This window comes from Filicampus tigris, chromosome 7, assembly GCF_054856515.1.
Source record: "Filicampus tigris isolate MCC_2025a chromosome 7, RoL_Ftig_1.0, whole genome shotgun sequence".
NCBI classification, from domain to species: Eukaryota; Metazoa; Chordata; class Actinopteri; order Syngnathiformes; family Syngnathidae; genus Filicampus; species Filicampus tigris.
The window spans coordinates 3,795,201-3,810,314 of record NC_141223.1 but is presented as its reverse complement, the minus strand read 5'-3'; the positions used below and the strand labels follow the sequence as shown (position 1 = coordinate 3,810,314).

General features: G+C 42.2%; 1 protein-coding gene across 4 annotated transcripts in view; it reads left to right on the top strand.

Moving 5' to 3' along the window:
• Positions 1–1,479: 1,479 nt before the first annotated feature.
• The window catches only part of dscamb (Down syndrome cell adhesion molecule b), a 109,134-nt gene continuing 95,499 nt past the window's right edge, over positions 1,480–15,114 (top strand). For all 4 annotated transcript variants that reach the window (XM_086035904.1, XM_086035901.1, XM_086035903.1 and 1 more), the window contains exon 1: positions 1,480–2,205. In XM_086035904.1, the coding sequence (XP_085892030.1) occupies positions 2,163–2,205 (43 nt within the window). In that variant the 5' untranslated portion in view covers positions 1,480–2,162. The remainder of the gene's footprint in view (positions 2,206–15,114) is intronic.

Sequence of the window (15,114 nt, the reverse complement as noted above, 5' to 3'; positions counted from 1 at the left end):
CTGTGGACAGGCCCCGCGGGCTTCCGCGGCTACTACAGCTACACCCTTGACTTCAAGGCAGGCATTAAAATGGAGGGGTGGTGGCGTTGCCGGTGCTGGCTGCATTATGGGGTTTGAGGGAGGCAGCGTGGCGCATGCATGTGTGCATGATGCGTGTGCCTGACGGGTGGGGGATGCTCTGGTTTAACCCTGCATTTTATGCAACCGTTACGACGGTATCGTAGGCTTTCTTTCTTCCCACAATGATTTCCTACTTTTCTCTAAGCGATTTCAGGATATCATTTGTTATCATCTGTTCTTTTTCCTACGTGTATTGGAATACACCTCATTGAATATGTGACATTGGGTGTCCTTGGAAAGCTCCGGCCGCAAGGATCAGGCTGCCTTCTCTCATGACGTGACGAGTCGCAAAAGGGAGCTTTGAACCTGTTCGAAAATCACTAAAACTGTTGGCAAACATCTGGCGAATATTTTGTGGATATGGACATTGAATGAACCCTGACCAACTCGGGTGCGAATATCACAAGAAAGCTATCAATATAAATGTGACTGTCCCTATATAATAATTACGGAGTAGGTCTCAGTGTATGTTGTGGAGGGGGACCCATACGCAGGGATATGTTCAAAACTAAATGTTTTTAAGAACAAAAGAAAAAAAAAAAGGCAAACAAGGAACTGGCATCATCAAAAATACAAAATTAACAGAAGTCCAAAACAACAGGGATCAAAGTAACTAAACAAACACTTGGAAAAAGGACTTGGGCTTGACTTCTATTGCAGACAAACAAAAGGACAATTGACAACGAACCCACGAGGACTGAATGAAAGCGGGGAACTAAATAGACAAATTGACGAGACAACGCGGAACACCTGGACAAGACGCAAAGGGTTGGAGGGAGCTGATTGGCTAACACTCAGGACCGTGATGACAAACGCAGATGCACACAATAAGATAAGGAGACAGACACACAAAGGAACACAAGTAAACACACGAAAACTACAGTCAAAAACGTAAATCAACAAGGAAACCACGATGGAACGAGTGAATTCTTCTGAACGCAGCCCGAGTCATCATAGATTGAGAGCAAATCAGGTTTTATTTTCCGATTACTATTAGCGTGCCCATCCTGAAAGATCGGAAGAACCACGTGACTGATCGCGTGGCTTTTGAAAGTTGGGTAGTAAACAAACGTAATCCGATTTGTAATATTTCGTTTCCCTTAATTGCAAGGCACTTTATTGTTGACTCTAAAAAACTTTTTATGCTCGGAGGTAAAACAGAGCGTCAGGTGCTTCCGCATCATTAATGCAAATAAGTGTCGTCTCCAGTGGCGTGTTGCCCTCGGGACGCCGCCGGGATCCGCCTCGCTCCTTTAAGGCAATGAGGAATTAAAGCGTCTGCAGGGGCAAGTGGGGCGGGGGGGGGGGGGGGGAGCTTTATTCAATGTAATGCTCCCGGAGTCCGTGCGGTGCGATTACAGAGAGCGTCAACGGGGAAGATGTGCTTACTCGCCTCTCGCTGGACGCACAGAGGCGATGAAGATAATTTGACTTTGGAATCCCTGCACAAAACAACCTTAACCCCGCGCCTTCTCCTTTCCGATTGCGTCTCCGCGTGTTTATTTTATTTTTTTTCTTTAATTTTTAGTTTCGTCCTAATAAACATCCTCCCAAAAACATAACCTGTCGGGTAATTAGAGCGTCGGACTTTTTCTTTTCTTTTTTTTTTTTTTTTTGCTTAATTGAATCGAGTTTAGGCAGTTGAAGCCTTCTGTTGTTAAATGATCTGTTCGTGCACGCCTCTGACTCAGCATCCCACACACACACACACACACACACGCACACACACGCACACACACCTGGGCTTCACCCCCTCAGCATCCTTTTGAGAAGCAGCAAGGCGCGGAGCAGAGGAGAGTGCACAGCTCTCTCCGAGACAATCACCGGGCTCATTGATGCTCCATAAGTGGGGCAAAAAAGAAGAAGAAGAAAAAAAAAAAAAAAAAGTAGCAAGGAGAAATTAAAAGTACAAGACTCGGGGGCTGCTTGCTTGAAGACAAATGTTTAACATCACCCTAAACGCTCTGAAGAGAACCCCAGGAAGGCACCGGTGTGAGGAAGAACAGAAAGCATAGCTGTGGGGGGATTGAACGGAGCAGGGCATGTGGATATTGGCTTTTACCTTGTTCCAGAGCATCTTGAATGGTAAGTTTTCACCCTTTGAACGGGGTTTTAATCTTGATGTTTATTACCGACGCATGTGACATATATCGTGAGGGAGAACGAATGTGACCCACATGAAATGGATTTTTTTTCATGGCTGTCAAAAGGCTGACACCCTCCATAAAGGAAGGTGAAAGCGGGCGCGAGATGCATAGAAATCCCTTCAAGCAGGCTACCAAATTGCACCGCTGGCCTGTAGATGTCTTGATCAGACAAATGGTATCTGTTTCATATTCAATAGTTGGATTTGTAATTTGACATTTGATTCTGGGCTGTTTGATGAAAAGAATGCATTTTCATGTCTTTCTTTAAACTGAACTGTTGATGCTACATATTCTCTCAGCGCCACTGTGGCCCTTAGTAATAGGTGACGTACTCGATATGGTAAACATTTGATTTGTCCGTCCTTAAGCACATTTATTCAAATTTGCGTTTAATCAAGGCGAGAAAATCATGTCCGCGCGTGCAAACCAATAGCAACTTGATAGTGTCATTTCGAGCACATTTAAAGAAAATCCTCATTCACTCTCCCCACTTTTCTCCATCACCGACGTTTGTCAATGTTTGTATTTTTCCATTTGGGGGAAGAAAACCAATGCAACATCTCAGCGGTATTCCCAAACTATTGCGCAATGTTGTCGCACAAAGGTGACATTTATTTGAATTTAGGGTCTCGTTCAAAACACATGCACGCGAAACATGCATTTTCCATTCAAATGGCCAAAAGTCTCCCTCTCCATTTGAAATGCATCCAAGCTTTGCTTATTGTGTCCTTAGACGTGTATATTTGCGTGAGGACGCCGCCATCCATGTGGCGGATGCTGTGCGGGCTTATTTGTGTCATGAATTTTCATTTCTAGAATCAATAGAAGAAAATTGATAGTTTATTGCATTCAGTTATTGGCCAGCGCGCCTTCTACAAGGAGGGGATTATGGCTGCCTGGGTGTGTACGAAAGGCAGCGTCGACGAAGGGGAAGAGGATGGTAAAATGTCTGCGAAAACACATCGGGGGGGCTTAGATTTTCACATAACGGTTACACAATCAAAATGGAAGGTCAAGTAAAGATGAATGCACAAAGCAGCAATGTAGGGGACGTGGCATTTTTACAGGTATGAATACATTTGAGCCGCATTGAGGAGCGCTGATGTGATAACGGTGTGTCCCTAAAATGGATTTTCCCTTCTGCCTCGGACGATAAAATAAGGCTTCGGAATGGATTTTGGTCTCTGCGTTGCCTCTCTTTTTTCTTTTTTTTTTTTTCCATCCAGTGCCATATATTGACACCGACTAAAATGGTGTTCGGCTTGGGCTTGTGCTGAAACTCATAAAAGAACAATAAGGAATCCTCATCAATCATAATCATCTGACTGTGAGATTACATTAACTGCTATGCAAGAGTCTGTCTTTTTATTGCGTGAGGGATTATTGAACCGGGGCCGTGGCGAACAACTGATAGGAATTAGGCTGCTCGTCTTTTTTTTTTTGTTTGTTTTTAATTTATTTTTTAAAAGAAGAACATGTTTCACCATTTGCTGTTTGTGTTGTCATTTTATTCGATTTCAGCGTAGAGGAGGCCTTCTTTATTAACTATTGTTGATTGGCTTGAAAATGAGCTGCTCATTGGCTCAGCAGGTGTTGTCAGACTGAATGAATGACCTTGTAGATAGGAGGCGGCGCAATGATTGGTTTCTAGACAATTCTTTCTGTTTCAGAGTTAGGCCTATCACATGCTGACTGGCCCGTCTCTATGGTAACATCCTTTATGGCTGTCCAAAAACATTCACCATAAGGGGTGTAGAAAACTATATGGTGGTTGTCGGGTATAAAAGAAATGATTCCCCCCCCCCCCCCCCGCGCTTGCTACGTCACTACACTACATCGGTTTACAGTACAGAACTTTTATGAATGTCTATGCGCTAAATGTTTTTAGACACTGTAGTCTGAGTTGTTTTCAGACAGAAGTAGGCATTATCATTTCATGATCAATTCAAGCCGCTTTATTTTTGTATCCCATGCGATGTCCACATTTACAGTTGTAGTTAACATGCAGTATGTGACCCATTAAAAAAATAAAAATAAAGTCCACGCATGCTCCCATTTAAAAAAAAAAAAAATAAAAAAAAAAAAAAAAGATAATAGTAAAATAAATAAATAAATAAAAATTCCCTGTCCGTATGAAACTCATATGCCCCATGTCAGGTGCTATTCAGCCAATTACAATACAAGCTTGAAAGAGCTACGTTCTCCATGTCTTTTTTTTTTCCAGATTCAGCTCCGATTTTTTTTTTTTTTTTTTTTTCCCCAGACACAAACAACAACAAAAATCGCAAAAGTTGTATAACAAACTTTTTCACTGGACAATGATGATATAAAATCAGATTGATGCTCCTAAAGCAGGGCAAAAAAACGGAATGACCATTTTTTCAAAACAAAATGTGATTGACACACAATTTAAAAATGTTTTTACCATGCCCTCTTTAGTTTTACACTGTTTCCTTTCCAATGTTTTTTTTTTTTTTGTCAGTTGCTCCTCCATTTGAGATGCGTAGAAAAATACCTGTGTTCATATACACGTGCCCTCATTTAACGAGTCATTCATTGCCAGCTCTCTAAAGCGAACACGAAGACCTGCTGTGTTTGTCTTAACAGACATTGAAAGGTGTACGGTATTTCATTTTTTCCCGCCCCCCAATTCTGCTAATGACCTGATTCAGCCATCAATATTCTACACGAATGGAAACAAATTCAATCTTTCCCTGAGAGCTGCCTCAAGGCAAAACAGTCTCAAGTTAAAATGCCACATTCACATTCTGGCATAAAGAGGAGCAGCAATGAAATGCAGTCATAAGGCTTAATCCCACATTAAAGACTTAATCACATATGTGTTCAATAAGATAACGATCAAGGCATCACGCAATCAAATGTTCATCTCAATTATTTTTCACCTTTTCTCCCAGCAAAACCTCAGAAAAAGCGGAAGCTCTCGCTGAGCATGCTGCTAGCTTAGTACGATTAGCTAGCCTGCCGATTTTGTCGGGACCTAGCAAGCTGAGACACCAAATTGTCCGCGAGTAGAAGGTTCCAAACAACATGGCACCAATGTAACCAGGCAATGGAGAGTGACGAAAGGTACAACTGTGGAATGACCCTCGGCATGACTGCACCGGCGCGTTGTTGTCATAGAGCAATAAAGTAAAACCTGACCCGTTTTTACTGATCGGCACATTAAGGATGTTCACTAGCAAAATAATTATGGCTTGATTGCGGACATTAAATCGCTGCCCATGAAATCTAATTACATGTTAAAAAAACACGCAGTCAAGTGATGGATCATCTTGCTTTGCTTCGACGTGAATATCGAACGGGCTGCGTTAAGTACACCAACCCACTTAACTTGTGTTTTGAAAAGGTTTGTTGGGTTACGTTCTCACCACGGTGCGATTCCATCTGAAAAGGTTGCCAGTGTTGCGTAATGGGCGTGTGATAATATTTGATACACCTACTTCCTTTGTACTAATGAGGGATAATGAGGGCTACTCTACTGTACGGCGCCTACTTGAGCCCATCTCGCACTCCAATTAGGTGCAAGCTTTGGCCACTAGCTTGCGCGCGTGCTTCATCCAGTGCAAAATCTAATTACTGATCACACTGTGTCCGTCTGGATTGCAGCAAATCGGAGGTGTAATTGCGCAAGCCGGCGTGTAAACGTCTCTCGCGTTAAAATGTTAACGATATCATTTGGCATCTGCGTGGAAAGAAGCTGCGGCAGAAAAGCCCTCAGCAGCCAGATGTAGTTGTTTGATCATGCGTGCAAAGTGAGGTTGTAGTACATCTGGCGGGGGGTTCCCCCTCTCAGGCTTGGCGTTTCGGCAGAGAGGAAGCTTTTCCTTCGCTCAGCACCTGTCAAAGTGACATATCATATTAGTGTGCTGCACTACTCACACGTACTGGAGTGGGGAAGTGAGAGACGACGACGAGAAATGGGTTATGGGAAGTTGAAAAGCATTGTTTTTGCTCAATAAGACACTGGGAACAGGAGTTAAGAACATTCAGGAGGACGGAGCGGTCATCCCATCGAGTAATTGACTGTTCATTGAAGTCAAACGCCCATTCCTTGGTCGGTTTTCAGTCTAAGGTAGAAGCCGACCAAGCAATACTCGACGCACATGAATATTTGATCGATTTGAAGAAATCCTATGCAACCTGTCCAAAGGATTGTGTGTGGTCAGTTGGAAGGGTATGAGCATATCGCGAATCATTACAAATAGCGATATTGACTAATTTGAGGTAGTCAGTGGCGCTTTCTGGCATTTACAAATGCGCGGGCGTCATTACCCGTCGGGCCATTCAAACGAGGACCGTCACTGTCGGCAGAATTTGATTCTGTTTTCATAAAGATAGTAGCTGTCGGGTTTGATTGAAACTGACGGATGGGTTACGTTTCCATTTCTCAAACAGAATGTTTACAAATGGGTTCGTCGTTTGCCGTGGTGGAGAAATGCACTGCATCATACTGAGAGCTAATATTTGGACAGCTAAATAAGGGAACCGAAATATTACTCAATATCGTCATGAGAACGCCACTGCAAACAACAAAAACACGAAATATTTTTGCCGGTGTCAATAGAAAAGGACAATTAGGCTCTTTCTTAAGGCACAATGTTCTACATCGATAATGATGAAGTCAACCCCAAAAATTTACTTCAAGGATATGTTCATGTAGGCCCGCAAGTGGAAAGACAGCATTCTGATTTAATATTGTGTTTGCGGCGTTTAAGTTAAGTAGTCAAATCCACCCGTTTTTCCATCTCAGGAGGCGGCCATTTTGCCACCTGCCGTCAACTGAAAATGACATCACAGTTGCTCGGGACTCAGGTAACGACCAATCATGGCTCGGCTTCAGAAAACAGATGAGTCATTTTCAGTCCGCAGAAGTGACAAAATCGCCGCCCCCTGAGATGGCTAAAAGTTGGTGGATTTTGCTCCTTAAAGCGGAAGTCAACCCAAACATTTTTTTTTCAAGAATATGTTAAATATTGCGTTTGTGGAATAAGAGTTAATCCACCGGTTTTTAGCCATCTCTGGGGCGGCCATTTTGTTACTTGCGTCGACTGAAAATGACATCACAACTACTCAGGGCTCAGGTAACGACCAATCACGGCTGACCTGTTTTCTGAAGCTGAGACATAATCGGTCATTATCCGAGCCCTGAGCATCTCTCATTTTCAGTCGACAGAAGTAACAAAATGGCCGCCCCCTGAGATGGCTAAAAACAGCTGGATTAACTCTTATTCCACAAACGCAATATCAAGCAGAATGCCACGTTTCGACAAGTGAAGTAGCATAGAACATATCATTGCAAAGATTTTTCGGGGGAGTCGACTTCCTGTGAGATTGAAGAAGACTGTAAGATCAATTTACAGTGGATGGTTGTCGAACGTAATTAGCTAAAGCTCGGCTATCTCGGTTATCCTGGTTTAAAACTGCGATCATAAACAATGACAATGACGCAAGTATCCGTGTTGCTCTCTGTGTGCCAGGCCCATGGTGCTTGTGTCGTGTATATCCCAGCTGAGCTTTTGTCCGTTGTGGAGGACAGGTGGTGGACGTGTGACGAGTTTGCCATCCGTCACCCTCCGAGACAAACATAACGGCCGCACTTCATAAATACTGCCTCTTAATCCACTCTAGCACGTAGCACGGCCAGGCTTTGAACTCGACGCACGCCGATGCCCAAAGCTGGATTGATCCGGCGACTGTGCGCAATGCGTGTGTCCGGGATGCTGCTACTTGGACATGTTTAGCATCACAACAATCAACAATTACACATAAACACGCAGGCACACATACTCTCTTTGAGCTTCTAGTTTTCAACCAGTTACAGTTTTGGCTGTTTCACTTCTGCATCTCTGCTCAATTTCATTTTCAGGAGATTTTTCACTGCCTGGGTGTGTGATGCTCCGCAGTCCGAGATAATGGAGGCTGGATAGACAGAGTGACGCAAAGACAAATGGGTCCATCTTGGTTTTCCGGACACTGCTCTTCATTTTGAAATTGTGGCACGGATGCTAGGACGTAAGACCTAGGCAGTGCTGGCTATTTTTAGCCCACCATTTTTAAAATACCGTCATCCTATTTTAATTACAGTGAGGTAGATGCTTTTTGGTGTGATTCTTTGTACAAGTAGGTCCAAGCTGCAAAATCAAAATGTGGTTTACTACTGTATGTGCAAGTGTGCTTGCACTGTGAGTTTCATTGAGGGGCTTGGTGGGTGTGACATACGGGCCTGATTTATGTCCTTTCAGGCGCTCATTGATCCCCAAGCCTGGCGCGAGACTGAGTGCGTTGTCAATAATCTTCGCACTTTGCGGTATTCCTCGATTTCACCCGCCTCTTTGCACGTTTGCGGTGCGCTGCGGTGTTGCAGTGACTCGTCAACGGGTAGTCTAACGCCACATCATTGCACCTGTCGCGGATCTACCCGCATTCCCAAGACCTCGTCTTGGTCTCAAGACCATTCTGGAGACCTCGTTTTGAAGGTTTAGGTCGAGACCGGAATGAGACTAGTACTGATATAACACAAGATAATGTATTTTTTCTCCTTTCAGTGATAATTATTTCTGGAAAGAGATTTTAATCCCACATTAAAGCGGAAGTCAACCAAAAACAATTTTTTTTTTCAAGAATATGTTCCATGCAAGCCCACTAGTTGAAACAAGGCATTCGGATAAATATTGTGTTTTTGGAATAAGAATGAATCCACCCGTTTTTCGCCATCTCCGGGGGCGGCCATTTTGTCACTTCTGTCGACTGAAAATGACATCACACAAATGTATTATGAAAAAGGACGTATATGGACATACACTTCTGTCCGTTGGTTCAATACAAAACAACATGAATGCGTTTTGTCCATAGTTAAAATTTTTGCCTGACATCTGTTTAGGTGCTTCTTTCTTATGTGCCCCCCGTAGTAGAAATGATGAAATATTGTGGCCATCATTTAAGTTGCCACCCCGACCGTTGACGTAAACCGCAGCTGCTCTTACACTGTTTAAGCGGAAATTCAATGCTCAGCCACTGCAATATTTGAACACGAAATAAATGACAAAAATAAACATGTTTATTTTAAATAAACAATAAACTTGTTCCGCAAGCAGCAGCATTATGTTCTTATGTTTTTCCCTTTTCGGGTCAGTTTTGCCGCTGCCATTAGTCACCCCCTGAATAAAACGCGCCTTCTTACCATTACTGACAATCTTGTGTCGAGAAGCACACACAGAAGCATCGCATCTCCTCCAACGCCGATGATTGTTGGCAAATCTCGCTCCAATTCAACGTAACATGTTTTTTTTTTTTGTTTTTTCTCTCTCTCTCGCAGTTTCCGTCCGGCCATTCTGTTTTGAAGTGTAAAAGTGAGTGCGCCAAACCGAGGCGAGCGGAGCCACGGAGAGCTGATGCAACAGGGTCATTTAACCGTAGAAGTGAAGAATACGACGTAGTTAAGGGAGTAATTTGGACCGAGTGCCGTCCCGAGAAGCGTGTCACCATTTACACGGTGCTAAGTATCCCCATACACTGTTGTCAGACTGCGGTCTATTATGTATTGCTCTGTGCCTCTCTATCTGGAACATCCAACCCCCACCAGTGATTATGCTAATTACTATTTGATCAGATGATTAAATTAAGACATGATTCATTCAAGGTATTAAAATGCTCAGAATACATTTGTGTCTCTTTGGTCTCTTAAGAGGCCCCCGTCACTTGAGGAAAGGATGACCGGAGAGGAAATGTAGACAAATATTGCTCCTTTTTATTCAGCCCGTGGCACACGGAGAGTCGTAATAAACCAAGATGGGGCGGCGGGGGGGGGGGTGTGTGAGGGACAGAGGTGGGGAAATGGAAAGAAATGAGGTAAAGGAGAAAATAAGGCAGCGTGTGTACAGGGTGGGGGAGTGCTGAAAGGAGCCGTGCGGTGGTCCCCTAAGTGTTGAATAAACATGCTTGGTTTAGGGAAAATGGCTGCGATAAATGTTTAATATGATAAGTCCATAAAGACGGTCAAATGAGTCTGGAGTATTAAAATGAGAATGGCACGCAGCAGCAGCTTTGAAGGAGGAGGTGGGTGGGGGGGCGGTAGGGGGGGGGGGGGGGAATAATGGCAGACAGAGCTAACAGGATGAGAGCAGCCAGCTGCTGTGACATCGACATTAACACACTCCACCAGCTGCTGGTCACAGACGTTTCTCGGACAAAATAGGGATGGCAGTAGAGCTTCAAAGGCCTGCCGTGGCCCGATAATGATGTTAACAATGCAAGGAAAAAAAAAAAAAAGACCGATATTAGAAATAAGATGGCTAGTTGATTGATTTTTAAGGTGGCTTGCTTGGGGATAGGGGAGGGTCGCAAGTTTAAGACAAAATATTTGAAAATAGGACCGGTTGCTATTTTGCTGACGGAGCAACCCTTTTCCCCTTCTGAACATACAGATAATTTCAATCAGTGTACGGCGATATTACTGTTAAAAAAAAAAAAACCTATATAAAATAATAATATTGCTGTTTGGAGTGCATTGTTGATTTTTTTTTTTTTAAACTATAGTTATTCCCTATGTAGCGATTTCAAAACAAACAAATCTCAAACACTATTTAAATAAAAATCACAGCAGCATCATAAAAGTTTACATTATAGCCTCAAAGAAATTACCACCCTGACAATAAAAGCACAATACATTTTTATGGCTCTGATATGACCCTCCTAGCTATTGTCTTAAGCTAGGGAAATAAGTAAGTAAGATAATTAGGCATGCTCAATAACATTTAAACAAAGACCAGAGACACAGATATTAGCTGTTAAGGAGGAGGGGGGCCGGGGGTAAATTTAGTTTATAAAGCAGTTAATAATTTTACTGCATAATTTAAGATGAGTTTCAAAACATGGCATTATGATTAATATTGCCTTTGTGGATTACGAGTTGAATCGGAAGTCAACCCAAAGATATTTTTTCCAAGAATATGTTCCCAGCAAGCCCACTAGTTGAAACAAGGCATTCGGATAAATATTGCGTTTGTGGAATAAGTGTTAATCCACCCGTTTTTAGCCATCTCTGGGGGCGGCCATTTTGTCTTCTGTTGACTGAAAATGATTGCTCACAATGACCAATCACGGCTCAGATTCAGAACAGAGGTCAGCCGTGCCACAAGCCCAAAATGAATCAGAATGCCGTGTTTCAACTAGTGGGCCTGCTGGGAACATATTTTTGAAAAAAATATCTTTGGGATGACTTGCGCTTCAAGCAATAAAATCCAGCCGTTTTTGTCCATCTCAGTGGGCGGCCATTTTGTCACTTCTGTCGACAGAAAATGACATCACAGTTGCTGGTAACGGCCAATCGTGGCTGAGCTTCAGAAAACAGGTGAGCTGTGATTGGTCGTTACCCAAGCAACTGTGATGTCATTTTCAGTCGACATCAAGTGACAAAATGGCCGCCCCCTGAGATGGATAAAAAGGGTGAATTTAACTGCTTAAAGCGGAAGTCAACCCAAACATATGCATTCATATTCATTCTGATTAATTTTTCGTTTGTGGAATATAAATTAAGCAGCAAAATGCACTCGTTTTTAGCCATCTCCGGGGGCGGCCATTTTGTCTTCTGTCGACTGAAAATGACATCACAACCGCTCACAACCACCAATCACGGCTGACCTGTTTTCTGAATCTGAGCCATGATTGGTTGTTGTGAGCAGTTGTGATGTCATTTTCAGTCGACAGAAGACAAAATGGCCGCCCCCAGAGATGGCTAAAAACGGGTGTATTAACACTTATTCCACCAACGCAAAATTCATCAGGATGCCGTGTTTCAACTAGTGGGCCTGCTGGGAACATATTCTTGAAAAAAAAAAAACATGTTTGGCTTGACTTCCGCTTTAACTCATATCCCACAAAGGCAATATTAATCATAAAGCCATGTTTGGACAAGTGAAGCTGCATAAAACATATTGCAAAGATTTTCAGGGGTCGACTTCCCCTTTAAAGCCACTACTAGATCTCTACTAGATCTCTGTCACTTGCTTCCAGTTTAGCTCAACCCGATGTCGAGGCCAAAGCCAATCTGTGACAGGCGAGTTAGCTCAGCATCTTCTCCTAGTCGCCGAGCGCTTCCGGGCTCAGTGAAACCTGTGCCGAGCCACCATGCGCGTTAGCGTCGCTCGCACGCAAGTGGACATTGGTCGTATTAGGACAGCGCACAGCGACTCCTTTGAAGGCCCTTAACCTTAATGACTGCTGACATAATAAGGTTGGCCGTCCAGGATGCGCCGTGACCGACCCAAGTCAGGCCTCTGTCAGCAACAATCTGTGCAACGTGAACGCTGCCGCTTAATCACGTTATCGAGAGAGACGATGTATGCTGACCATTAGATTACTTGGGACGGGATTAGATTATCTGCACTCAAGTCTCAATCAGACGTCTTTGAGTATCACAGAGGTTCGCCGTTTACCGGCACACTGCAACAGCGACAACGCAGTGGGTGAACAGCGGGCTTGGAATACGGCCGGAACATATATTATTTTGTCATGGATTAAATGAAAATGAGGAGAAAGGGTAAAATTAAGAACAACCAAGAGATGCGTTTGTTATTCCTGTTTTTATGAGTTCACGAGCGGGCAGCATCTTGTGTTGTAAGCGCCGGTTGGTGAACTCATTAATAACACATTAGCGCATCCGTTCTGAAGCCTTTATTTTCACAGTCGGAGTCAATATTCCAGGTGAGATCAGATTGAAATGCTGGCAGACAGTGCCTTTCATCGTTATGTAATACTTGTTGCAGTAAAATTGGTCTGCAAATACTATCATGGGATTTTCATTCAACGGCACCAAAGGTGAAATTCGTTTCACATGTGTGACTTGATGCTGAAAACGGTGCGCCTCTGTAGACCAAATAAACCATGAATGACATTTACAATTTATATTCATCCAGTTCCGTCTGTCAAAGGGATTAGCATTTGCATACTATAAATATGTCTTTTTTTTTTTTTTTTTTTTTTCTTCAAATTCTGGTTAACTAGGTCAAGCAGGGGGAAATACCACAACAAGGCCCTTCGCAGTTATTGGGAAAATAAGTACATTTTTACTGAATTCATTTGAAAAATGAGTGAATTCAAAACAAGAAGTGATATCTTCTCATTGTGTATCAGATCCATCCATCTTGGGGAAAAAAAAAAAAAAAAAAGGATGAAAAGATCCGTGGTCTCGTTCGTATTTGATATCAAAGCGGGATATTACTATAGCAGAAAAAGGATAGCTCCTCGCCGTTGTTCTCTCTCGTGAGCTTCCTATGCAGAAGCAGCAAGTGTATAAATTAGACATCATCGTTTAAGCGTCGCCCCTTAAACATCACAGGACAGATCTGTCGGTGAGGATCAGCGGCGCGCACGCAGCCAACCCTTTCTGCGGTTCGCAGCGCTGCTTAATATTCATGAGAGCAAATTGGAGGACAGTCATTTAGCTCGGCGAGCGCGGGGTGTCTTGCCTCTAGGCAGATCACACGAGTGGGAGCGTTTACTCGCTTCCGACTGCTTGGCATCTGCCTGTCTCAGACATCTTTGTTTGGTTAAGTTAAAGTGGTGCCTTGAGATATGAGTGCCTCCACTTACGAGTTTGTTTGTTTTTGTCGTTCTGCAGTTTTTTTTGCTTTAGCTACAGTGGGGAAATCAACGCAACTCACTTCACTAGCAAGCAACACTTGGGCAAATAGTCAACAGTTTTTCCCAAAAAGAGGCCTCCAGCTGTTTGTCATTCCCAGTTGAGTTTTTTTTTTGGTCAAACTAAGCATGAAACAATGAGAATTGCGCCTTGTACATTTCAAACAACCACATTTCTCAGCTCAAGGCAGCACTATACTTTCTTTCTATTCTATTATATTTCTATTCTATTCATTTTAATATCAGGAAATGCTCATGTACTTTATGTATATATATATATATATGTATATGTGTATGTGTATATGTATATATGTATGTGTATATATGTATGTGTATATATATATATGTATGTGTATATATATGTATATATATATGTGTATATGTATATATGTATGTATATATGTATGTGTATATATATGTATGTGTATATGTATATATATGTATGTGTATATGTATATATATATGTATGTGTATATGTATATATATGTATGTGTATATATATATGTATGTGTATACATGTATATATGTATATGTATGTGTATACATGTATATATGTATAAATGTATATGTGTATATGTATAAATGTATATGTGTATATGTATGTATATTTGTATATGTATGTATATATATATATATGTGTATATATATGTATATGTGTATATATATGTATATGTGTATATATATGTATATGTATATGTATATGTATATATATATATATATATATATATATATATATATATATATATATATATATCCATCCATTATCTATACCGCTTATCCTCACAAGGGTCAAGGGTCGTGGGCGTGCTGGAGCCTATCCCAGCTGTCTTCGGGCAGTAGGTGGGGGACACCCTGATATATATATATATATATATATAATTCTTTTTAACTTTCACAGAGAGCTTTATATTTGAAAACCTCATGAAAATAAACTGACACATGAGTGTAAATGAGAATACGCTACAGTGAGCTCCCGCCGATGGGCTAACCTGCTGTGTAGTCAGACAAAAGCAGAGCAATTTGGTAACCAGAACAGCAGCAGGTGCAGTGTGTGTCTACAATGTGCCTGTTGTGGACACCCACGCTCGCTTGTTATAGAAAATGCTGCACATATGCTAATGTCAGCTCATTATTTGCATTTGGGTTGACCCACCGTTTAGTTGTTAGACGCATCATTGTTGGCAATATT